The sequence below is a fragment of the Sceloporus occidentalis genome, unplaced genomic scaffold (assembly GCF_023333645.1).
Source record: "Sceloporus occidentalis isolate IW3139 unplaced genomic scaffold, rSceOcc1.0.p SCAF_4, whole genome shotgun sequence".
Lineage (NCBI taxonomy): Eukaryota > Metazoa > Chordata > Lepidosauria > Squamata > Phrynosomatidae > Sceloporus > Sceloporus occidentalis.
Genome location: NW_028316984.1, coordinates 65,587,940 through 65,614,768, shown reverse-complemented (window position 1 = coordinate 65,614,768; position 26,829 = coordinate 65,587,940). Strand labels below are relative to the sequence as shown.

The following is a 26,829-nucleotide window of genomic DNA, read 5'->3' as shown; positions in this document are numbered from 1 at the left end:
ACTTTGATTTAGATTTCCTGCATGGCAGGAGGTTGGACTGGATGGCCCTTGTGGTCTCTTCTAACTCTACAGTTCTATGATCCTATGATTCTAATGTGCCTTTATCCCCTTGTTGTGCTCTTGTGTGTGATAACCATTATCAAATGGGCTTGCTTTTCTGGGATTATTATTATTATTATTATTATTATTATTATTATTATTATTAACCTTTATTTATAAAGCGCTGTAAATTTACACAGCGCTGTACATACAATCTTTTTAATTGGACGGTTCCCTGCCCTCAGGCTTATTATCTAAAAAGACACAACACAAAAGGAGAAGGGAGTGGTGGTGGGGAAGGGGCCTTGGGATGGACACACATAGCTCCCCGTGTGATAACGTCCTTATTGTGATGGTCATTCTTTCAGTGTCCCCAAGTAAGTCTTACAGACGTTAATGGAACATAGCCTGAGTAAGCATACAGAGGATTGTTTCGTAAATACACTGTAGGATGAGCAGTCTCATTCATGACCTGCTACTGTTTCATGTTGTCATCCTGTTTCATGTGCTTCTTTTTAAAAAAGTCTTTACATAGCCTTTTTAGTGGGTGTACCATAGGTCTAGAATACTATTACACTTTTTGGTCTCTTCAGCCCTAAACAGAAAATTGTCTTTGAAGGGGCTTTTGATGTGCAACTTCTATTTTATGAGTGCCTGCAGTTGTGGATATGAAACATCTTGCAGCTATGCTGCTATAGTTTTTAGTGCTGAATGCATTAGTATTCTTTGTTGTTATTTTCAGAAATGGTTTAGTAGTTGTGCTTTTATGACCACAATGAATGGTTTTTAATGGTTATACTGTATGTTGTTCTAGAAACGTTTGTGCATAGGAATACCTTATTGCATTTAGCATTTTAGCAAAAAGCCATCATACATATTCCAATATTTTTTAATTTTAAAGCACACATAAAACCAATACATAAAACAGAATATATAATTATAAACAGGACAGAATAGAATCCAATCTAATACTGTGGAGAAAAAGTGTTGAAATCAAGATACATCAGTACTAAAATTTCACACAGTTTAGTACACTTTATCAATCCTGGCACAGTGAATCTGGATAATGTAAATGTATTGTTTCTGATCAAACATCAGTTTAGCTTGAAAAGATTTGCCCACAGTCTTATCTTACATCAGTTTAGCTTGAAAAGATTTGCCCACAGTCTTATCTTACCAGAAGTGGGAGTATATATTTTGTTTGGAACTCAGCATACAATTCATATTCCTTTAAGAAAAGACATGGGTCTTCCACAGATGTCATATTACACAAGCAAACCTTCGCACTTAGAACATTTATTAGAAGAGCGTGAGATGAATAATACACCATATCATCAGATATAACTATGATGACAGAGCTCTATCATGGTAGTTACATCTGACAGTCAGGAGTTGCCTGTGCATCATGCTTTCCATTAAAAAAAAATAGCATTCTGTTATGTGATGGGATTTGCAGTGAGACAGGTAGTACAGAGAAATTGTGATCTCAACCACAGCTGGTGTGATAACACTTTAAAAGAAGCAGTCATGACTCAAACTGTTCAAGGTCATTCCTGTGGGAAGAATCTGGATGTAAAAACAGAAGGATGGTGTGAGAAATGAGAAGACCATGTATGTTTTTGTTGTGTAGGGAAATAGCACCCCATAAGTTTGAATTTGTGTGTAACTAATTAGGCTGCTGCTTAGTTCTGACAATGGATGTCTCTGGTATGGACCTATCGTATTGAATAAATACTAAAAAATAAAATAAAAAATTGCTGAGTTTTAACTACTGAAGCCTGAATCTCTGAACTTGGTTTACTGCTGAACTTGACAGACTGTGCCAACCCCTTTCTTTTCAGTTGGGCAGTTCCAACCAAAGGGTTTCTGAAGCTCTCCAGATTGTGGCACTGGAAAAAGAGATCTGCAGCACAAAATGGCTATAGGGTGCATCAGGAACAGGCAGCTGGATTGGAGCCTAGATCAGAATTGTGAGTTAGGCACTTACTGTACCTGCTCCATATTTTCAGCAGTGACTTCCTCACATAGTGGTTGTTAAACTCCTTCTTAACATTTGTTTTATTTTAGTAGAGAAAAGCATGCCAGCCAAAATATGTGCCTTCTCCTTCCAATTTCAACAATCTTTTACTTTCTAGTAGGATCCAATCTCTAATCCATCTTAATGCACGGGTGTGGTAGTAAATTTTTAAATTAGGAAGCGCTAGACCTCCTCTATCCTTTCTATCCTGCAGCACTTTCTTTTTGATGCTTGGGCTTCAATCCAGCAGGTATTTTATAAAAAAGAAAACCTCCAGAAAGGAACATAGCTAACATGTAGAACGCTCTTTAAAAAGATCAATGGGGAATACCATCTAAAATCAAGAGAAGAACTAGCCAAAATGGAATAAATTGTCATTGGTATTTTCACTATCAAATTACCCAAAACTTTAAGAGGGACATTAATACAGGAGGAACAGAAATTTCAGAGAGAAAAAATTGATAAATTAGTACATTCAGAAAACAAAAAGATGATACCCAAATTATATAACTTACTAATGGAATTTGAGACTGAAGAAGAGACAGTCAACATCAGTATGGTGCTATGTGCCCAAAACATAGGTGAAGAGATACCTTTAGAACAATGGTCAAGAGTTTGGAAGACAAATCTGAAGTTCACTAAGTGTAATGATCTAAAAGAGAACTGCTACAAACTCTTCTATAGGTGGCATCTAACACCGACTAAAATAGCTAAATTCAAAGGGGGCTCTTGCGATACATGTTGGAAATGTACAAAAGAAAAGGGAACTTTCTACCACATGTGGTGGCAGTGTTCAGAAGCGAAGAAATTCTGGTAAGAAATTCATGCTAAAATAAATGAAACATTGAAAATCAGGATGAAACTGTCACCCACATTTTATCTACTAAACATGCTAACAGAGACAGAGATGAAAACAGAGAACAAATTTGGTAAAATTCTACTTTACATGGTAACATTTGTGTGAATAATATATGCAAAACAATGGAAATAACAGAAGACTCCTACTATTGAAGAATGGATCATAAAATTAATGAAAATGGCAACAGTGGACAAAATAACAAATCAGCTAAAAAATAAATACATACAAAAATATAAGGAAGAATAGAAAGATGTAGTTACATTGTGGGAAATAAGAGAAACTCAGGGAAAAACCAAACCAAACCGAAACCATGTCAAATTACAAGATAAAGCTGGAAAACAACTAAACAATAAGATTTATTAGATCCTGTGGTACTGTTTCTAATAAAGGGTGGGTATAGGATATTAAGATCAAATGAATGACAAAGCAAGACCAGACACAATGATAGGAAAGAATCAAGTTATTGTGAGTGATGTGAGGAAGTGTAGAAGAAAAGAAGTAAGATTGAATGTGATAATGCAAGAACGAGAGAAAACGGGAGAGAAAGAAACTAGTATGAAAGAGTAAGAATGGGAGAGCAATTAAGGATATGTAAATTGAAGTAAACCAGTGCCATTAAAATTCTATCTCATCCTTATTATATAGATGTATGTAATAAGAATGTATATAATGTCAAATCTTTGTTTTAACTCGTTTTAATATATATATGAACAGGATACCTTGAGGTTCTGCCACAACTGCTTTTCTCAGTGAGGCCCATGAACAGGAGAAACCTGGAGAGGTCACTTCCCATTGCCCTGATCTGCAGCATCTCAAAAACCCTTTGGTTGGGGCACTGCCAAGCTAAAAAGCTATTTTTAGGGGGATCAGGAATTCTCATATTCAGTAATTAATGACTGTAGATGTGAATCCCCAGTAGTTATGAGATTGCAAATCCAGTTTACAATCTAATAACTACTGAACAGGATGCTAGCCATTATTTCCTTGTTTTGTTTGTTATATTTAGCCCTGACTCCATGATCCCTTACAATACTCTGCATTTGTACTTGCCTTCACATGTACAGTATCAGATGCATATGTATTGGGCAGGCTCAAGATACTGACAGGGATGTAGAAAAGGTGGAGTGGGAGGGAGAATAAGGGCATTGCGTCTCCAAATAAGAATTTTATATCCCCCCCCCCTTTGAAAATTGAAATTGAAATTCTAGCATTACAGACACTGAAAATCATTCACAACTAAGACTCTTATACTTGCTGTGCTGGTTTTCTCCTGGTAACTTTTCTTGCTCTTTTTCTTTGAATGCCTGGACTGTATCACTAAATCCTCAACTGAAGTTTTTAAAGTTACTATATAATGCCTTGTGTAAGGGCCCTGCAACAAAAATAATGAGCATGGAAAATTGAGACTGAGGGGCAGAATTCCTATTGAGGGGCAATGGATCATTTGCCATCCCTCCTGTTGCTATACCTTTGCGTACTCAGAACACTTGCAAACAACAGAATATTCACATTTTGGGTACTTAAGGCAAGCAATGTTCTCCAACCATTATTTGCTTGTGTAAGGGCCCTGCAACAAAAATAATGACCATGGAAAATCTACATAGATTCAACCTACACAATGAGGAAATTAAAATAGTAAAAGAGTTCCCACATCTTGAGTCAAACATTGATCAGAATGGAGACTGCAGTCAAGAAATAAGAAAAAGACTAGGAATGGGGAGGGCAACTATGAAAGACTTAGAAAAGATCCTAAAATGTAGAGAGATCCAACTGAGCATGAACATTAGAATCGTACAAGCCTTAATTTCCCTATTGCCATTTATAGTTGTGAGAGCTGGGCAGTGAGGAACAATGGGTCCTTGAACAGATCAAGCCTGAACTCTCCCTAGAAGCCAAGATGATAAAGTTGGGGCTGTTGTACTTTGGACTGCTACTCCCAGATTTCCAGAGACAGCCTGGGGAGTTTCTGGGAACTGAACTTTAAAAGAATAGCATTTCTGAAATCTGATTATAGCCTTCCCATACAGTAAAAACAACAGGTGGAATCTCCAGGTTGCAGTCAAAAATCAGACCTAGGTAGACATGATCTCTTTTGTAAACTGAAACCAAGATGACAAAACTGAATCTGTCATACTTTGGACACATCATGAGAAGGCATGACTCATTGGAACAAACAACAATGCTAGGAAAGGTGAAGTGAAGCAGAAAAAAAGAAAGAAAGACTGCATACTAGATGGGTGGGCCCTATTAAGGAGGTTGTGGGTATGAGTTTACAGGAATTAAGCAGAACAGTAAAAGACAGGGAATCTTTGAGAGTCTCATCTATAGGGTCATGAACAACAACAACAAAAGGGTTAAAGAACTCAGTTTGAAAGGAGCAGGCAAATATAGCGGGCCCTTGGTATCTGCTGTGGTTTGGTTCCAAGATACCAAAATCTGTCGATGTTCAGGTTCCATCCATTATAATGGCACAGTAAAATGGTGCCCCTTATATAAAAGGGCAAAAACAAGGTTTGCCTATGGAAATCTGTATATTCTTAAAGTATTTTCAAGTCATGGATGCTTGAATCCGGGGATAAAAATCCATGGATAGGGAGGGCTGACTGTATTGCATGCTCTGCACATTTCAGATCTGTATCAATCTTGCAATTAATTTGCCTCTAATGGTGGTTTGTAGGTAGACCCTGATGGAAAGGGAACAAAAGATAGGTCAGAAATGAGAGGTGTTTGTTTATGTGAAATCGAAACTTTGCTGAAATGACGGGAAATTGCTAGAGTGACCTACACCAGTGAAATGGACACAAACCCAGCACAAGACAGTTTATCAACACAATGTCATAGAATCACTTATTACTTTTGTCAGCGGCTTGCTGCTATATTTTGCTTAAGACATTGGGCTATATCTTTATTTGGGATGGTGATGAGGACCTTGCACGCCACCTAGTGGAAGGAAAGAGAAATGAAGTGAAAGAAGGAATAGCAGTGGTCCATTTTTTAAATTGGGGATTGTGTCTTTTAGTAGTGCTACCACACAGTTAAAATGTTAGCTGAATCATGATGTTCAGAGCTTGGAAATGCTTGTTTTGGGGAGTTATATGTCCCAGACTTCTGTAGCCAGCATGGGCAATGGTCCAAGCTCCCATGATATGCAAATCATAGCCATCCCCTTGAAAAAGGCATCCCCTCCTGTGGGACAAAGATTAATTTGAGCTAGGTCAGAGCATGGGTACAAAATTGTTATCAGACTTCAGTTCCCATCACCATACACTGTTGGTTTAGCTGGCGGGTGTGGCAGGTCAATAGCATTTGCAGGGGCAACATTTGCCGAGTGAGAGATTTTTAAACCTTGCACAGTTTAAGCTTTTGTGTGGCAAAGTTGTCATCCTTTGACTTCAAAAATATTAGTGCAGGGAGAAAGGGATACAGCCTGGGAATTTAGCCAATTGTCTTTTAAAGCCATCACATTACGCTGGCAAACATCACTATGTTCTGTGCACTTACTTGTGTGTGTGTGTGTTGTGTGCCTTCAAGTTGTTTCCATCTGAATTTTCTTGGCAAGATTTGTTCAGAGGAAGTGTGCTATTGTTTTCCCTTAAGGCTGAGAGCGTGTGACTTGCCCAAGGTTACCCAGTGGGTTTCATGGCCAAGCTGGGAATCAAACCCTGGTCTCCAGAGCCACACTCGCTCCTGCACTTACTTTTATCTTCCCTGAAATCTTTCACAATTCAGTTTCAGTGGGTGACCTTGGGTCCTAGGATTAGGAGAGATGTGTGATTTTATACATCTCTTATCTTTTCTCTTGCTTGCCTTTTTCCTAAGCTGAGGAGCCCTCAACATTCTCAGTGGTGTAAACAACTTTACTTAATTGTCATTGTTCAAATTCAAGTTAAATATCTGCCTTCAATTGCTCCAGTCCTTTGGCCATTTGAAATGTCCTTTTCCATCTTTACAGCATCCTTACGAACAGTGATCAGAACTGCACAGGGTATTCCAAGTGTCATTGCAACATAGGTTAACATAAGGGCAGTGTGATATTGACAGTTTTATTTTTGATTCTTTTCTCATTATGCCCAGCTTGAAATTTGACTTTTTAAAATAGCAGCCACAGACAGGGTTGACTTTTTCATATAGATATCAACTATGACCCTGACCCCCCCCCCCCCCCGCCAGATCCCTTGGTCAGTTGCTGCCAGCTCACATAACATCAATGTATGTGTGAAGCAGGGATGTATTTTTTTTTTTACCCAATAGGCATCACTTTATACTTGCTTTCACTATATTTTCATTTACCCATTTAAAGCCCAGCAGGTAAGAAGAATCTTTCTGGAATTCTTTATAATCTCTTTTTGTCTTTAATAGATTTATTTCCACCAGCAAACATGCTACACTTCAAGTTTGATGGATATACATGTTTTGCACTTTGCTTTGAGTGTATTTTGCCTGTGATCCTATATCAATGTGTGGAAATGGAAAAAGACACATCAGAAAAATGGGTCTGAATGAATCTACTAACCCTGAATTTTTTATGCATCAGTGTTGATTCAAATTCTCAGTGGTGTGAGCAACTTTACCTGATTGTCACTGTCCAAATTCAGTTAAATTTCTCATGATTCCCTTAAAGATTAAGCAAAACTAAACAAAATAAATGATGAACCAATAAAAAAAATAGCTACAGCCATAGCCACAACCTAAGATATCCTGAATTGATTAAAATCTGTCTTGGTTAGGGTGCAGAGTGTCTATAAAAATGTCTTTCTAGAACTATTTTTTTCCTGTTCCAAACCCTGCCAATTTTTATCCCTTTAAAACAGCTGATGTGCTGGCAATGAATATTCAATTAATTTGTCTACAAGGATAAAAAATAAATAAAAGTATCCAGACTTAGTATCAACAGTCTATAGTGTAGTCAATAACAGCTAGGGAATCAGGGCGTTAAGAGGAGTCAAGGAACAAGATTTAGGAATGGAAATTTCAACAGAAAAATGAACAGGGATATGTAAAAGGAAGCTTGTCAAATTATCAGTGCAAATAAAGGGAATGTTCCATCATGTTATCATGTCTGTTATCTGTTATCATGTCCGGCATCATGACATCAGGATCACTGATGAGGTGTTGGAGGGATATACTGGGGTTGGCATGTATTTGCCTTTGTGATGAGAGTGCCCAGTAGTGTTTTAGTTGGAATTAATCAAAAATGAGAAGACAACAGATCACACTACATGTACAATAATCTTTTGAGGGCCCAATCTGCTAGTAGAGGTGTGAGAGAAATTGTTAAGCAATGGAAAGAGCAAGAAGACATTGTCATTGGATGAATAGCATTAAAAAAGATAGATATCACCTGAAGCTGACTGTCGTTCTTCACTCCCTCAGGATCGATATAAGATATAGACGTTTGATGTGACTTGGTACAGGTTTATTAGCTTTGCCAATAATTGTTGTTGTTGTTGTTAATTGTCCTCCAGTTGAGCCCAAATCATATTACAGTTTGCTTTATTTTGTAAATATTTAATGTTGCTAAATTTCATTTTTTTAAAAAGAGAGAAGAGGAAGGCAGAGTATATTTACCATGGGTCTTAAGTAGAGTTAATCAGTAAGAAAAGACCCATGCTAAACATCCTTGGCCTTCTTCTTCTCCTTTTTTTTAAAAATGAAATTTAGCCAAGTACAAAATAAAACAAATTATAATATACCGGCACAAAAGCAACAATTTAATAAAGTTGGAATTCACAATCGGTGAAATTCACAATTGCAGTTGCAAATGAATAACCTAGGAGTTTGTCACATGGGAGGCATCCCATGCAGAAACGGGATTTAAAATAGGATTTAACCACACACACCCCCCCCGGAAAAAAAACCCCTAAGGAGACATGTAAAAGCGTGATAGATTTTCAGACACATCAGGGTTAATGCAATATTAAACTGACTAGAAAGTCAACAAAACGTGATTCTTGTTACTTTTGGGATTTTCTACTTTCTAGCTGGGTTCATGTTAATGAACCTTAACAGAAATGTCATCTGAAAAGCAATTACACTTTTGCATGTCTTTTCTACTTTCTGTCCGGGTTAATGTTGGGTTAACCCAGACATCATTGATAATAAATCTGCTTTTGCAGAGTTTTTTCACTTTAAATCTTGATTTTGCATGGGATTCCTCCCGTGTGATAAACTCCCTAGAGTTACATTCATAATTGATTCTTATTGTGATCCCTGATGTACTCCCAGTGTAGGGACTGTAAAAACTCAAGCAGGACCAGCACCCCACCCTTAAACCTGGGCTCTACCACACAACAGTTGAGATCCTACATCACTAAATATCATGTAAAGGTTCAGCAGGAAAATATACACTATGATGACTCCTCGTGATAGGTCCATCCATGGCTATTCAATGGCTGGTGGGAAATACAAGGAAATATTCTCTGGTTCCCACAAGTGATGAACTCAGATATTTCACCTTGGAAATTTTGAGAAAATTGCAAAACCATTCTTTCTGGGCTTCATCACAAAGCAGCTATGCATGTGACTCTTCCTCTTCTTTTTCCTGTTGCTCAGACTGAATCGGCAAGCACATCCAGTAATGAGTAACCACTCATTAAACACCTATTCTCATTCCCTGCAAAGTAGTGACTTGGTATCATGACTGTTACACACAAAAAGTTAACTATTACATCTTGTTGCTGAAGTAATTCATTGGAATATTAGTTACTTCCTAACCTTGGTTGACTGCTTTTTTCACATGAAAGAAGAATTTACAAATATGCCCGACATAAGAGCTGGCCTTTTCTTTTCTCTAGGTACCTGAAGCATATGGTGCATGTGTGTTTCTGTGTTTAAGCCAGTTTGTCTGAATTCCTTGTGCTAAGAAGAAAGCAGTTGTATTGCTATATTTCATCAGACAGAAATGCCTTCAGGTTATCATTTGCCATGCTTGCAGTTCAGCTAAAATAACATATGCTTTGGAATAGGAAATAAAATATGCCATGTAAAATAATGCTTTAAAAATATAGTACTTTGCTGCTTCAGTGCTTTCATTTTCCTGCAACCAATTTCATCATATGTGCTTGAGCAAACTCCAACTTATAGTGTATGTAGGCATGTTTGGATGCATCAGAAGACAGTTAGAAGCACTGATTTTGGGATTTCTGTAACAACTGAACTAGATATGCTCTGATATTGTCCAAACCAACATGGCAGCATAATTCATCCCATCACTTCCTTAAAATACAGCAACACAGCTTATTCATAATCTGTTTATATTGACAGCATTTTACATAATGCCAGCATCTTTATGGGCCAGAATAGTCCAAGAGCAGCCTTGAGTATTCTGTCCCAAAGCTACCCTGATGTCCCCTCATTACCTAGGCACTCCAGAGTGATGCTGAGTGGCTGTTCATATGTGCATCCTGCTGCAGTGGCAATGCCGGTCACTCCCTCTGAGACCAAAAACAAGTGCCCAGCATTAATCACATGATGCCTTATTCTGACATCAGAGGGAGTGACCCGTGCCATTAGTAGGTGGCACAGCAGGCTGAATTGTAAACAGTCCTCTGGTGTTGCTCCAGAGAGCTCCAGATTTTTTGGGAAGATCCAGAGCAAAATATGAGTTTTTAAAATTCATTGTAAGGGTGGTATACCATAGGTTAAGTTCAATCTAGCACTGAACTGATCATACATTGTCTGCACAGATTCTCCCAGAACCAAGGATTGGGCCCTGTGTCATCTGAACTGATTGCTATGAGGAGGACATGTTATTCAGCCTGTGCAGACACAGACAACTTCTCTTTCTGCTACTGCAAATTTTCTTTTCTCCTATGTAAAGTCAGTTCAAGTGGGCAATGCCCACAGATTTCATTTATTTGCAGACATACACTTTGAAGTTCCATAATTAGGGTTGCCATAAGTCAGGACCTCCAAACCGGGACAAATGTAGGACAACAATTTCAAATGTTGGACACATTTTTCTAAAAATGGAGGACACACGAAAAAATTTGATGATTTTTCAAAAATGTTAATATAAATGCATGTTTCTTAGGTATGATCAAAATGGAGGGCATTTTGCCATTATTCCTAGATAGATGGCAGAAATGTACTTCCCTTTCTGGCCAAACCACCCCCCTCCATTCCAAAACACACACAACAGCACATTTGGGCATTTCACATGGCTTTACTTAACATGACCTCTTGCATATTTCAGAGGCTTATTCCATAACCAAACCCCTTGGGTTTAACACTTAGCATGGTTTAACATGGCTATGCATATTGAACATGTCAAGGTAGTTTCACAAGAAGTGGATTTGCCATTTCAGGTTTCTTGCACCAACTGTACTTCTCAGAAGTGTGTACTTGGTCAAGGGCTTGTTATTGGAAGGTAGTCACAGGAGGAGAAGTTAGTAGAGACAGAGGAAGGAAGAATTAATTTCTAAGTTTAAGTAAGTATGTAAGAATGTTAATGTGTACTGTTTTGTGTATTGTGAGTATGTATGTATATATGTTTTTTTAATTCAATAAATTTTTTTATTAATAATAAATAGTAAGACATCCATCAGTTAAAAGCCATTTTCATAACAGCCAGTCAATTGCTGCAAGTGAAGGGTATGAGTTTTTACCATTAGATATAAAAATGTTTAAATATTTCTTTTATATAGGAAACAAATTTCAAATTTCTGTCTTCCGTGGAAATAATTTGTCAGTTTGGGTTTCCCATAAGTGAATGAGGCCTAAGCAAATTTATTAACATTAAAATATGCACATGTACACCACATGGTGCACCTACATGTATACACATACATTCCCAATAAAGCTCTGTGTGTGTGCAGTGTGTGCCTTCAAGCCATTTCTGATTATGGTGACCCTAAGGTGACCCTATCACTGGGTTTTCCTGGCAAGATTTGTTCAATTTGCCATTGCCTTCCCCTGAGGCTGAGAGCATGTGACTTGCCCAAATCACCCAGTGGGTTTCATGGCCATATAACAGAGCACAGCTGCAATATTTCTTTAAACTGGCTCAGAGCTGAGTTAACTGTCACGCTTAAACCCTGAGGAAACCTTTGAATTGTGATTGCATGAGGCTTGTTGTAGAGATGTTTAGATTCTTTATAAACTTCACTTTCCGAGAGTCTTCTCTTGCAGAAAGCTGTTTCTGTTTCCCTTTCAGGAAGTGACTATCATAGGCTTTTGCTTACAATAAGCTTTACATCACCCAGTTGCTATAATGGGTGGGGTGAGTATGCATGGATGCATTCAGTACAGGAGAAGTATTTGAAAGGTTTATTTAGCAGTGAACTGACATAAAAATATTTAATTTAAAAAGCTATAATTGCTGTTTGCATTGAGAACTGCAGCATCATATCTGAGGGATTCATAATTTAAAGTACAGCTATCACACACACAAACAGCAGCAGCAAAAATTTATTGTTTATTTTGCAGGAATTACTTTTCATTATTTTGAAGATTGGGAATTTAGAGAAATAATTTAAGAGCTAGTGGCCCTTTCCCCTTCTGCCTGAGATGTCCTTTTAGCACTGTCTTCAACCAGTTAGGCAATCCAAAGTCATGCTCAAATCATAAAAGAAAGAAAGACAATGGAAGCACTTGCCTTCAAAATGTACCCACAAGGTACATTTCACATGATATAAATACTAAATTCCCAATACTAAATTTACCCTGGAAAGTCATTTTAAACATTTGAATTTTAAAATCTAGCTGGACATATTTTCAAATTATTGACTTTTTTAAAAAGTCTTTGACATTTGAAGGCTATGCATGTGAGATATACTTATACACAAGTAGAATTCATTGAGTTTAATGAGTATCACTTGTAAATTAACAGGAATGGGATTTGCTCTCTATTTATTTGTACTATACTTCTAAACAAGTGTTCACAGGGTAACTTAACGTATAAAAATGAGACATAATTCTTCACACATCTGATTAAAAAACTGACTTCATAAGCAAAGGGTAATTGAACTGTGTATATTGCAACTAAAAATAAATCAGTCTATTAGCTAAATTAGCTCATAGAAATAATGCTGTAAATGTGTAACCATTAAAGCATTGTCTTACAGATTCCAGGGCGGAATTGTCTTCTGTTAAGCACACTCCACCCCAGCGTCTTCACTATGACCGCAGTTGTGTTCACCCCATTCTTGTTTATTACATGAAAAAATAGTGTCTTCATTTCCTGTACAACGCACGTTATCCAACCAGATTTTTCCAGACCCTGGTATTAGTCAAATGTAGGAAAGGAGAGGTGAAATTAGCTACCATAGATTAAAATGGATAAAACAATCAAACACCTAAATGGATCTGTAATGCTGCTCCTCAAGCAAAGATCTTAGACAGCCTGAGTCCTGGGAAAGCAGGACTTCCCAGTAGGGGAAATAAGTACTTTAGCGAAGACTTATGCACCCTACATAGCAACTGATTAACTGCACCACTACTGTCCTAAAAAGTTTGGAAAGGACCTTAATGCTGGAAAGGACCTTAATGCTGGCTGGAACGGTTTTAATGGATGTTGTGTATGTATATGATATTTTATGTATTTTATGAATGTTGTACACCGCCCTGGTTTATAGAAGGGCGGTATATAAATAAAATGTTTATTTTTTTATTATTTTATTTAATGCTCTTTGAATTAAGGATGTAAATCCTCAACTGTTTTGTCCTCCATAGTGTTTCCCTTATATTCGAAAGCCCCAATAGAATTATATCACAGAGAAGAACATATGGGTTTTCTGCACAAAAAGCAACGACATTTTTTCCCTTTTTTCTGCATGCAAACAAGTTTTCACAGTGCTTTCTGCTCAGGAAACCTATTTTCTGTTTTAAAAAAGTCCTCTGTATAGAATAATTCTTCTGTAATACTTTGGGACTTTCAAATACCAAGAGAAAACTATGCAAAATTCTCACTATTTCTTGATGGTGTTGAAGCCAATTTTTTCAATGTGTGAATGAATAAAGATGACCCCCCCCCCCATCCCTACCTGGAATACCCTCATCATTTTCTTTCTCATTCTTCAAACCATTGAAGACCTAAAACAAGCTGTAATGCAGTAGCACAGAAAAAAGTATCCAGACTTGCATATGTTGCCACTTGACTTTCCTGGTTGCAGAATTCATAGTGTTTTGTTTTTGTTTTTAAATAGAATACAGTAGCATCAGATCATGGAAAAAAGTGAGGATGTGATTTTGCTAGTAGGAATATTCTAAAATTGCTCTAGACCATATCTGAGGCTCTAGTTGCACCTACACAGTTATGCAGGGATATCACAAAGATTCAAGCATTGGTGTGGAACTATGGGCACAGCCTTGCCTGAAAGAATCTGGTTGTTTCTCTGCCCTTCAACTACCTGTAGCCTCCCACAAACACAGGAGGCCTCCTACTGCACATCTCTTTTTTGTTTCCCCTCTGACTCTTTGGAGAATGAAGATTCTGCCTCAGTTTTACTATGAAGTTGGTAACTAAAGACAACTCTGTGAAATGCTGCTTCCTATGCAATCAAGGTACATTACCTGGAACTGAATCTCTCTTTTTGTGCCTTGATTAAATTAAGCAGTGAACAAATTTGTAGATTACCTGCAGCTGCAGTGAAAGTGTTAACTGCACTCTGAAATCCCAGCATTCGACAAATCACTGCTCCATCATTTATGTCCCAGTCATCATCACATATGGTGCCCCATTCTCCATTGTGCTGAATCTCAATTCGGCCACGATAGTATCCTCCAATAAGTCTGAGAAGGGGATGGAATCCTTTTGCTTTTAAAAAAAAAACGTATCATTGACATCAAAAGACAAAAGAAAACTAATAAGGTTTTGGTCAGAATCAGTCAGAATACAGCTGGCCCTCCATGTTTATGTCTTTGACTTTTCTGGCTTTGATTATTTGCGGTTTTGATTAATACGTATGTTCTTTCTAGGAATCTCTAGATCATTCTGCTAGAAGTTGACCATAGAGTTGTGCTAGAGAACTTAGACTTCTAGAGAATACACTTCTCTAGGCATTTGTAGGTCCTCCAGCATGATTGTAGGATCTGGCAGATATTGACCATAGAGTTGCAATGGAGGACCTGGAGATTCCTAGAGAGGTGTTCTCTTGGGTAAAAAGAATAGTGTTTTTTTATTTGCAGTGTTTCAATATTTATGAGCGTCCTTCACCCCTAACTCCAGAAAATGTGGAAGGACTGCTGTATGTGTCTATTGTTACTTCTTTTTTGTTACAGAATCTCCATTGCCAGTGACCATGTGGGCTGGAGGTTTCTCAGAGATGTTGTCCATGGCCAGCATGGAACCCCCTAAATATGTTTCCTGGATTGGATTTGGACCTAACAATTGTTTTGCAACAAGGGAAACTTTAACAAGAGGGGGCAATGGACTGGTAATTAATTCTTTGAGGTTTTCACCTCCAACAAAGGTAAAACTTTCATTTGGACTACATTTTGCAAGATAATGTGCCTACTTTTCTCAGATGTACCAGTACAGAGACTTCTTGAGAAAGCCAATGTTCTTTGCCTAAGGAGAGGTGGCTTTGCACAGGACGGGGGCAGCCTGGATTGCAAGGGAAGTTATTTTGCTGTTGATAATGGATTTGAAATTTTATTGTCATTTACTGTCCTTTGTCCCCAGTCCCTACATGGCCAAAAAGGAGAACAGTCTCTGCCTGTACCAATATCCCTACACAATATCTTAGATTGAAACAGAAATAACATCTGAGATCATTGTAACTGTAACTCTAGCATCATCACTTTTCTTCTCCTATATGGTTTTTAACATCTTTGCCAATGAAACTTCAAAAACTTGCATGATACATTTTTTGCACTTTGGTTGGCCAATAAAGTTGTCACTCTTTTGTACATTTTGTATTTTGTTCTGTTGTCCATATCAGTGACTTTTCCCAACCTCTGTCAAGGCCTCAAATATAGTGTAATACAAGAATATATAACACTCCAATGGAGTTGAAACATTACTGGGATGATAAACACAGCAAAAACAGATTGTGCAAAATTATATATTAGTAAAATTTCTATAACATTTATGACTGTTACTTTTACCAATGCCAGGTAAGCATGGAAACTATCAGGGGTGTATATGAATCTTTATATAACCAAGAACAGCCCTGTTTGCTTTAGTAGAAAAGCTCTATCCATTAGTTCTTGATCCTTTGGAACTATCGAGGGACTCCATTGCATGGGGTTAAAAGAGTGGCTTACTTTCCCCGAATTCATTGCTTATTTGGGAGGCAGATGGTTCCTATCACACATAAATTCCTGCTGAATTGCTGCCTGGGCCCATCCTGGATGCAGCCAGGGCCGTCAAAGCTGCTTCCACAGCCATTTTTAGAAGTCAGAAGCTAAAAATGGCCTTGGAAGCAGCTTAGACAACCCTGGCTGCATCTGCGATGAACCCAGGTGGTGATTCAGCTGCGATTTATGTATGATAAAAACTGGCTGGTTGATGAATTAGCACTGAATTCAGGAAAGGTAAACCGCTCTTTTAACTCCATGTGATAGGGTCCCCTGTCTGTTATTCAGAGAAACCCCAACTCACATGGACCCCAGTTTACAAAGAAAAAAGTCCACAAACTTTGGCTGTTGTAATTTTATGTAACTGTTACATAGAAGAAAAAGAATTGATCATTACCTGGAGCCCCTTTTTCACCTTTAAGTCCCTGTATCCCTTGGGAGCCTGATGGAACACAAAAATGAATGTATGAAACATGCAGATGTCTGGATTGCAATTTTTGCATTAACAAGTTTTTAATGAAAACTATTACTCTTTCCTTCAGGACAGAAAAAGAAAAATTTCTCTCTTTCATTTGGTGAGGTTGTATGATGTTCTGTCTTCTAACCATATTTAGGACAAAAGGAGTCCACCTCCCAGGACACATGGACTTGGATACTCCTTTCTTTCTGTCTCTTATCCTGCTCTCTGATGTTCAAATTTTCTTTCCTTTTCTGAACTAAATATGATATAACATTTCACGCAAAAAGAGGGCCAGTGGTTTCAGTATAGGTGCCTCTGGTCTGGGGAAGGAGATTTCCCAACCCATCCTTGACGGTGTCACACTTCCCCTGAAGAATGAAGCTCGCAGTTTGGGAGTACTCCTGGACTCGTCTCTACAGTTGACATCTCAGGTGGAGGCGATAGCCAGGAGTGCAAGGTGTCAACTTCGGATGATACGCCAACTGCGTCCCTACCTGGCTCAGGGAGACCTTGAAACAGTAGTACATGCACTGGTAACCTCTCGTTTAGATTTCTGTAATGCGCTCTACATGGGGCTACCTTTGTACCAAGTTTGGAAGCTCCAATTGATTCAGAATGTTGCAGCCAGACTGATCACCAGGACACCGAGATCAGAGCATATTACACTGGTGTTGAAATCTCTACATTGGCTGTCGATTAGCTTCTGGGCGCAATACAAAGTGTCGGTTATTACCTATAAAGTCCTACATGGCCTGAGCCCGAGTTACTTAAGGGAATGCCTCTCCCTACATAATCCGCCCCGCACTCTCAGGACATCTGGCACAAAAATATTAGAACACCCCAAAACCAGGTTGAAAACCACCTCTTGTAAAATGTTTTCTGTGATGGCCCCTAGACTTTGGAACAACTTAACGGAAGAGATCCATCTTATACCTTCTTTGGAAGCCTTCAAGAGGGCATTGAAGACGGATCTCTTCCGGCGGGCCTATCCAATGGATCTCCTCTAATCTGATTTTGAACTTCTGAATATGATGACTCGATTCTTACAACTGTGAGCAATACTGTAACAACTCTTCCCCCTTTTTATTTTTGATTGATGTATTTTGTATGCATTTTATGATGTTTTTACTGTTGTAATCCTGCTTCGATCCAAAGGGAGAAGCGGGAGATATAAATAATAATAATAATAATAATAATAATAATAATGACACTGGAAACCAGGGTTCAAATCCCTGCTCAGCTACGAAACTCACTGGGTGACCTTGGGCAAGTCACAATCTCTCGGTCTCAGAGGAAGGCAAGGGCAAACCCCTTCCAAATAAATTCTGCCAAAAGAAACCCATGATAAGGCTGCCTTAGGGTTGTCATAAGTCAGAAATGACTTCAAGGCACACAGCAACATTTTATGATCAGTAACCTGTTTCTTAATCCTAAAACTCAAAGCACAGTTTGAAAACCATATTTATAACTGTGATTGCAGCAGTTTGAAATGCCATTTGTTGCTGTAGTGTAGTAACCAGAGATGGGGAAAGTTACTTTTTGAATAGATGTTCTCATGTACTTTCAACCCTGTCCTAGAAACTATCTGGGGTGGTGGTGGTGGCAAGATTTATTCAGATACGGTTTTCTATTGCCTTTCTCTTAGGCTGAGAGAGTGTGACTTGCCCAAGGTTACCCAGTTGGTTTACATGGCGAACAGGAATTTAAACTGGTATCCCAGGGTATCATTCCAACATTCAGACCATTACACCACACTATACAACACCACACTGGCTCACCTTTCGAACTAAAGCTCCCACAGTTCTCCAAGCATTGTCTGTGATGGCTGGTGAATTCTGGGAGTTGTGGTCCAAATAAGGTGAATTTTCTGAGCTCTGGTAGTAACTAAGAGACTGGGCTATGGATCAGAAAATTGCCAGATTGACTCTCACTTTCACAGTGGCAAAATATACCACTCACTGATTCACAGTTTCCCATCAGCATATGGAAATAATTTTGGTTTGCTCTGCAGCATTGTTATAAAATATACTGTAATAATGAATACATGGTGCTTCAAACAACTGAAAGTGTTCTATGAATATTAAAAAGAAGCAAAAACATGGATAAAGATATAATGTTGTGCCAAGGTTTCTACAGAACATAAAATGATGATTGCCTCTCCACTTTTTCTCATAGTGACATGTACAAGGAATCATCTCATGGCCATAGATTTCTCCGTAGGCAAAATCACCCACAACTGATGATACAGAAGTGGAAGAGAGGAAGTACAAATCACTTCTGCTTTTCCCCTTCCCATAACTGCAGTGCATGAACTGACATTTAAAAACTCAATACTCTCTAAACAGTGACATTGCCCCTCCTGACTCCTCTCTAACCTGTCAGTGTTCTTCTTGAAATATGGCACTCCAATGACACTTTTGTGTTTCACTGGGAGGGGTTCTCAGCACTGACTAAGCAGTATGTTGCAAGTCTGAGTGTATCCTGAAGTGATCAGACTTCTGATTAAGGAAGGAAGAGAGAGGTTGGTTTCTGATTACATGGTTTGTTTCTGCAATTAGACTATGGTCCAGTACATACCGCCAATAAGTGTCGTACCTGGGCCAATTCTAGGGTTAGGGACCGCACGGCAACCGCACGGTCCCTAACCCTAGAACGTGATGGCAGCGTAACAATGGCAGCGCCCTGTGTAAGCGCTGCACGGTGTCCGCATGCTGCCACGTGGCGCTTACGTAACTAGTGCCTCCAGTGGTGCACTACGGCTTTAAAAGAACCTGCTTTTCCTGGGTTCTTTTTCCACCAGAGGGAAGTCGTGCGGTTTGGCGGCTGCGGCTTCCCTCTGTAGGAAAAACAGGTGCCGTTTTTCAGCAGTCTATACTGCACCTATATCTCCAGTCAATAAAATACAAACAACTTCAAGATGCCCCCCTCCCTACATTCATATGGACCAGGCTGCACAAAACTGTGTTGAGCCCAGGCTGGCACAAAAGTACAACAAAATATTAGGAATTTAGTCAAAGCCTTTCTTTTACTCAGAACTTGGGAAAGTTATTTTTGGACTACAACTTCAAGAAAGCCCCAGCCAGGAGTTGGGAAGGGGGGGGGGTTACAATCCAAAAAATAACTTTCCACATTCTGGTTTCTTGACTTCAAAACTAGAAAGTTCTATATTGAACTTCTGGTAGGCCACCATACCTGGCTGGTGGACTGCATTCCAGCGGCTATCTCTTACAGTGTGTAAGCATGACTTAGAAATACATGCAGTGCTAGCCTACAAAACAAAGTGTTTTACGATGTGAAAATTTTTATATGTCCATATTATAGAATTGGGCTGGTGACAGATATTCCTGCCAGTGAGTGCATCCTAGCAGTAATTGATTTCCCCTAATTTTATGAAAAATTATTACTACTAATAAATCAGTCACCCACAATATCATAGTTTGGCGGGATATAGACCGCCGCTTTGCGGCGGCCTCCCGCCGGAGCCATTTGCTCCGCGAGGGAGCCACAGCAGCCAAACCGCGCGGCTCCCGCGCGGAGCAAAAAAGAAGCTCCATTTCGGAGCTTCTTTTTGCGGTGCCTTTATGACGTCGCAAGGCGCCGCTGGCGCATTCGCGACATCATAGGCACCGCAACACGTCTGGACGCTATGCGTCCAGTACGTAAACATGGCGGCCCCCATGTGGAAGGGGCGCCGCCATGTTGTACATATTCTATACGTACTAGGGTTAGGGGGGTGCGGAAGCACCGCCCCTTCCTAACCCTAGTACGTATAGAAGACGTACTATATGGCGGTTTGTGTCCCGCCTAAGAAATGCAGATAAGTGACCAAAAACATACACTGCTGGAAAGTACTTGGTAGTTACAGTTCCTCATAAAATTGGCCCAGATCAATTGCTGCCAGACTAATATAACTAGGCTGCATCAGCAAAAGCATTTTTCTGTTGCAAGCAATTCCATTTTGCTATTTTTAGTGAGCTCTTCACAATTACAGAGAAGCTTTTGAATCCTTATCTTAAGTTATTAAAATTCTAATTACTGTCATAAAATTACAGCTCAAGGGAGTTACTTTCAGAGTTGGCAACTCCCAGAATTCCCCATCATAGGGGATTAGGGGCACTGTCATCAAAAAAATAACGTTTCCAAACTTAAACTTAAATTGGACTACTTTCTCCTGCTTTGGTCTACGTGGATATCATTGTATTGGATGGGATCTCGGAGGCCATCTTGTTTGACATCGTACTTGTTGCATGATATATAACTCAGGATGCAACTGCAGCATCCCAGGGAGATGGCTGTCCAGCTGCTGCTTGTCAGGTGGCAAAACATTCGAGAGCTTTTTCAGTACTGACCTTACATCTTTACAATGCTTTCTCCAGCAAGCCTTTCCAGTGGGACCTACACTGATATTACGTGAGTGACAAAAATGTACTTCTGTTTTTGTAGCTGTTACTTTCACAGACAGAACTACAGCTCCCCTAATACCCCAGCCAGTTTTACCACTGGCTTCATTCACTGAGGCATTCTGGGAGCTGCCATTTTTTTAAAAAAGTAAATCATATTTTCAAGACTGGGTTGTCTTGAGTGCTTTTACTGTATAGTGTATTCTGTTTTTATATTTTACAATGGTGTCACTAAGGTTGGTGTCACCCAATGCAGTAACTCACAGTGTCACCCCAACACACTGACCTCCTCCCATACCACCCCATACCAATTCCTTATAAATGTTTTTTGTACTAATATTACTCATAAATTGTAATTCCTGTATATCACTGAATGTAATGGCAATAGTTGTGATCTGAACAACTAGCAAATTATACCTTTGTATTACAATATCATATACACAGCCTCATTGTATTTACATGTACATAGTTCCATGTGGTTAAAGTGATACCCCTGATATTTCATTTAATGGCAAGCTGCCTTCCATAACACTGGGACAGCTAAAAGCACAGAGAATAAAGACAGTGACTAATAATAATAAAAGCTACAGTTCTATGGGGTCACTAATTTCCTTGAATAATAAAATAATTAAGAAAGCTTCAATTCTGTTGAATCACCAGTTTCCTTTTAAAAATCCAGCAAGTACCTTACCTTTAGTTCCTGAATTTCCTTTTATACCCTTAACTCCTGGTATTCCTGAAATAATTGGAAGGAAGGTGAGAGAACCAACATTGAAAAATAAAAGTATAAAATCGAAATGTTATAGCAATTTCATATTTATCTTTACAACCAGTTTTCCAAGAATAGTTTTGAATATGCAAAATAAACATTCAAACCTCAATCAAATTCCACAGAAATTTGTGCTGTGGAATTACAAACAGCGAAAAATACACATTAAGATCAGAATCCTGTTGGGTAGTTATGAAGGCATAATTTAGGGTGCATTTGCACTGCAGTAATAATCCACTTTGAAATCACTTTAACTGCCATGGCTCAATGCTATGGAATTCTGGGGATTGTAGTTTGTTGTGGCACCAGCGTGGAGCTAATCTAAACTACAAGTATTCATGACCCCTATATAGCTCCTAATTTATGGACTATGAAAGTCCTCCAATCTCCATTTATGGGAAGCAGCTGCTATGATTGATGTGGCCTTATTCTCCTGTTGATCAGGAAGCAGCTGATTGATGGTCCCATCTCATGTGAGCAATCTCCTGTACAGTGTGACAGGAGCCCTGTTTCTGCCTGTCGTACTGGAGATTGCTTGTGCAAGCAGGTGGGAATGTTAGTCAGCTGCTTTCCCACTGACAGGGTAATGGACACCCATTGATTGCAGAAGTTTCTTCCAGGTAAGTGGGGATTGGCAGGGGCTCATCAGGATGGATTCACGATATAGCACCATAACTATGGTGTTTACATATACAGAAATCCCCAAAAGGATTCTGGTTTAAGTCTTCAGTTGATATACTGTAGCTCTACTGGAAGGCCATGTGGGGCCAGTCAATCATGAAACAACAATCCAAGAAGGATTTATATCTGCTGACATCACTATTTCATACAGTACATTTTTAGACCACAATGTCTGTTGTGCAGGTGATTACTCTTGGAAACTTCTGCCTAAACTCATTACAATATTTGTAATCTAAACATTGTCACGGTAACTCACATGGGTCCCATTTTGCTACATTTAATATTTGCACAAAGATTTTTGTCTAAGTTGATCACATGTAGGGCTGAGAATTCAACTGATTGATTTTTAGAACTTTATAACTTTTTGTTAAAAAAACCTTCTTTTTGTTCCTACACTGACTTTATATGTTTGAGCTTTATCTTTACCTGGATCACCTTTGCTGCCTTTTTCCCCTTGGTCACCTTTCTGTCCTGGTACCCCTGATGGAAGAAAGAGATAGAACATGTAAGAAATTCCTTGAAAAGCAATATGTCAGAAGACAAGGGATCAAACAAGACTAGTGGTCCCCAACTTTTGGGGGCTACCATCCATTTTCCTCTTGAACAACAACTTGCTAGATGCCTCTAATGCCTATTGATGTTAGGTCTACTATTTGTGCAGCAGCCAGCCAGCCAGCAGCATCTACCTCAGCCACACTAGGTTTGCCACCACCTCATCCTTATCCTCGTATGTGTGAATAAAGCAGTAACAGAGGCCCAGGCCTGCTCCTCCCTCTTGCCTGTATTAGCAATACAGCAAAAGGCTGGCTGGCTGGCTGGCTGCTTGGTTGTTGCTCCTAGGGTGACTGGGTGCAAAGGGAGCAGTGGCCTAAGTAGCTGTTCAAGCAGCAACCTTGGGAGCAACAACCTGACATTATTTCTTCTGCTACCTCTTCTCTCAGCTTATCTGATGAAGCAAAGCAGAATCTACAGTGCAGCTTCAATATTCCGAACAAGTCCTGGCAAAACTCATAAAGCTTGAGCCGGGTCCCTGGTCTGCCACATCTCCCCTGCCACCATATCTTCTAACTCCTAATCTCCACCATGTTCCTGAAGGCTTGCTTGTGCAGCAATACTTTGGCTACATGTCCATGTCCCTTTTTCCTCACTGCCCCCTGCTGCCCCCCTTTCCCCCATCGTCCCCCTGGGTCTTTCCACTGCCCCTGACATGGCATACCACCACCCACAGAACATCACTGAACTAGACAATGGATGTATCACATTTTAGCAAAGGTGTTCCCCCAGGTGGTAAAAGATGTTTATCAAAGCTTGTAATTTTCCTCACCTATGTATCTTATATTTAATCACAATCCTTGTTTTGTGGTTGATAATTGGAAGATGATCACAAAATTAATTTGTAAATCTGATTGCTGAGACATGTTTCTTTGAGGAAATCATATTGGAGGAGGAGAAGTGCAAACAATAGTCCTTACATCTAATTTGACTCTAAGAAACATGGCGGTTTTTGTACCTGGAAGGTTACTTGCTGCACCTTTCTCTCCTTTTGCACCTTGCAGTCCAGGTTGTCCTGGTGGGCCCATGTTACCAGGAACACCTTGTAAGTGAACCAAAGAATGCCAACAATAGTCAGAATGACAGAGGAACCAAATAAAGCAATGAATGACTTTCTATGACTGGGGACTGAAGGAAAGTGTAGAAAGATCAGCATTTTTTTTTTTTTTTTTTTTTGCAGAGCAAGATACCACTTCAGTTGTTAAGATACCACATACAAGTTGTGGCTGGTATCAAAACAACAAAACAATTACTCTCCAGTTTTGGATGTCTTAGGCTCTTTGCCTCAGAAGAAAAGAAACACAGAACAGAACATCTTCAGCTGTTTTACACCAATATTCTGTTGATGTTGTTTTCATTCTCATTTATGTAAATAAGGATAGATTTAGATTGCAAATCTATACAGTAGCACCACAGGTATTGTTAGAACAGACAGGACAAGAGGGGTTCAAAATCTCTTTTTTACAATTAAGAACAAGCCTAATTCATCGACCCATGATGTTGGGAAAGCAAAACTCCTTTGGGTAAATTGAATGAAGAAGCATCTGTTAGTCAAGCAATGGCAGCCGATCAGCATTTACTTTGGTAAAGGTTTTTTGTTTTTGTTTTGTAGCCAAGGGTCCGTAGGGGAATTTTATTATGTTGTTATTAGTCCAAATATTGCAAGAGGGGGGCTGGCTACAAGAGCCCACCAAGATCGTCTCCCGATATGTATACGGAGTAGACCAGGGCCTCCCAACAACTGACGCTGAGACAGATTTCTAGAATTAATAACCAATTTATTTATAAGGGGAAAAACACATGCAATTCACTAGCATACACACACACATACAAGGCTCAGGAAAAGCATAGGTTAGCATGGAATAGGATTTTAGGCATCACTGGGGTGATACGTACCAGAATGTAGACTCCCTCCAGGAATCCAGATGGAATATGATGAGGATGGCATGAGGCTCAGCCATGGAATGACTGGCCAGGAGCCAGGAGCCAGGAGCCAGGTCAGGGTTCAAGGGGACAGAGCTTCCCCCTGAAATCCAGACTGGCCCAGTGAACAGGCAAATCTGATGATATTTATAGGCAAAATCTTGCCTCTGGCAAAGGTGCTTGATGGTGAGAACAAAGGTGTTGAATTACTTGCTTTTCACCTGGATGTCCCTGTCTGATTGTCTTAGTGGTCTTAAGCTGCTCCGACAACAGACCTGGGGAGGGGGTAAGAGCCTCAGGCAAGGCAAACATTTGCTCTTCCTGGTCATATGATAATCCTCTTATGCGACTCTCTAGATATGATGATGTGGGTACCCCTCAGGGGTGTGGTACATGTCCTTGTGCCTTGCTGGCAATGGTGGACAGAGTTCATCTAGGGGTCATTAAGGGTTATCATTTATACCAAAATTTATATGAAGCAGCATGGGTAACATTCCCCCCCCCTCGGAAATTACGAGGACTCACAGGTGGGTGGGGATGAGTATTTTCCGAATTAATCTTTGCCATAGAAATTTTGGTGTGAGAATATTGGAGAGGGCATCCTATTAAGGGAAGTATCACACTGGTGATGCACATGGGAAGCCTTTGATTGTCTGGAACCCAATCATACACCATACATACCAAAGATTATTACCAAAGTCAAAAGTGGGGGTGAAAAGGGGGCACATGAAATATAACCAACGGAAAAAGCCTTCAATAGGCCAAGAGAAAAGCAATAGACAATCAATATATAGTATGAAAAGCAACAACCAGTGGAAATGAGTCCAATGACTGAAAAGAGCAAATGAATGTGACATGAGTCCAAACAGTTGGTGGTTTGTATATGGGATGACAGAGTCCATGTTAGGTTTTGTCCAGCGGGAGCCAGATGGCTCAGTATGGATATGAGAATGCGGGCATGAGGTATAGCTGTCCTGCAAGAAACAATTTCTTTGCAGCCAATGTCCATATGGCGAAAGGATGAGCCATAGATCCTGTATGTGGGCATTTGTCATGGTGAAGTGGGCTAACGTCCATGAGATGGCAGTTTAAGTCCTGTGGTGAGTAGTTCCACATGTGGAACACTTGAATGCAGGCAATGAGCTTTTGGAAAACAGCGATGAAAGCTAACAGCGATAGGTCTGGAGCTTGTCATCTGGACGGACAGTAATAAGAAAGGCATCTGGATGTAGGTAGGGCCATGGAGGACCATCTGGAACAGGAGCAGAGGTGTGAGGACACCGGTTGTGTCTTGAATGAGCCTTTGGAGGATGTCCATGGCAGCAGGGGATGGAGGACATCACAGGAAGGATGCAGGGAAAAGAGTCTCAACCCTGGAGCGGGGGACATCAGGAAGGCTGGAAAACAGCTTGGAGAGTCCTGTATCATGGCATCGATGGGATGACATCTGTGGGGTCTGGCCTGGCTTTTGGGAAGAATATTGGGGCTTACCTTCCCCATGAGGATATAGGAGAACAGAGCAAGGACAGGATAGAATTTTACATGCAGTGGGGATGGAGGAAGACAGACTCCTCCCCCCCCTTGCTCCCGACAGAGCGGGTCTGCTTCAAAATAGGAGTGGAAAAGAGATATGGTTTTTACTTGCCTTGGAGGATGAAGAGGACAGTTTCTTCTCTCCCCCCCCTGGTCTCCCGCAGAGACCAGGCTGGCTTTGCTATAGGAGTTTTGTAAGAAAAGGATAGGACCTCCAACTTATATCTATGTGCCATGGGAATTACTGAAAAAGATAGGAATTTTTACCTGGCTCCCCGCTGGAGCCAATCCTGATAGGTAAAGGCTGCGGAAGAGGTCAACATTTAAAGCAGTGGCAGAGAAGTTCAGTGAGGCCAC

The 26,829-nt window shown here is 39.8% G+C and overlaps 1 protein-coding gene across 2 annotated transcripts in view; it reads right to left on the bottom strand.

The window, feature by feature from the left end:
- Nucleotides 1-12,317: 12,317 nt before the first annotated feature.
- MARCO (macrophage receptor with collagenous structure) overlaps nucleotides 12,318-26,829 on the bottom strand; it is a 43,599-nt gene continuing 29,087 nt past the window's right edge. For both annotated transcript variants that reach the window (XM_089520171.1, XM_089520170.1), the window contains 6 exons: nucleotides 23,975-24,058; nucleotides 22,891-22,944; nucleotides 21,706-21,750; nucleotides 16,552-16,596; nucleotides 14,491-14,670; nucleotides 12,318-13,134 (listed from right to left, as the gene is read on the bottom strand). In XM_089520171.1, coding sequence (XP_089376297.1) covers nucleotides 13,004-13,134; nucleotides 14,491-14,670; nucleotides 16,552-16,596; nucleotides 21,706-21,750; nucleotides 22,891-22,944; nucleotides 23,975-24,058 — 539 coding nt within the window. In that variant the 3' untranslated portion in view covers nucleotides 12,318-13,003. The remainder of the gene's footprint in view (nucleotides 13,135-14,490; nucleotides 14,671-16,551; nucleotides 16,597-21,705; nucleotides 21,751-22,890; nucleotides 22,945-23,974; nucleotides 24,059-26,829) is intronic.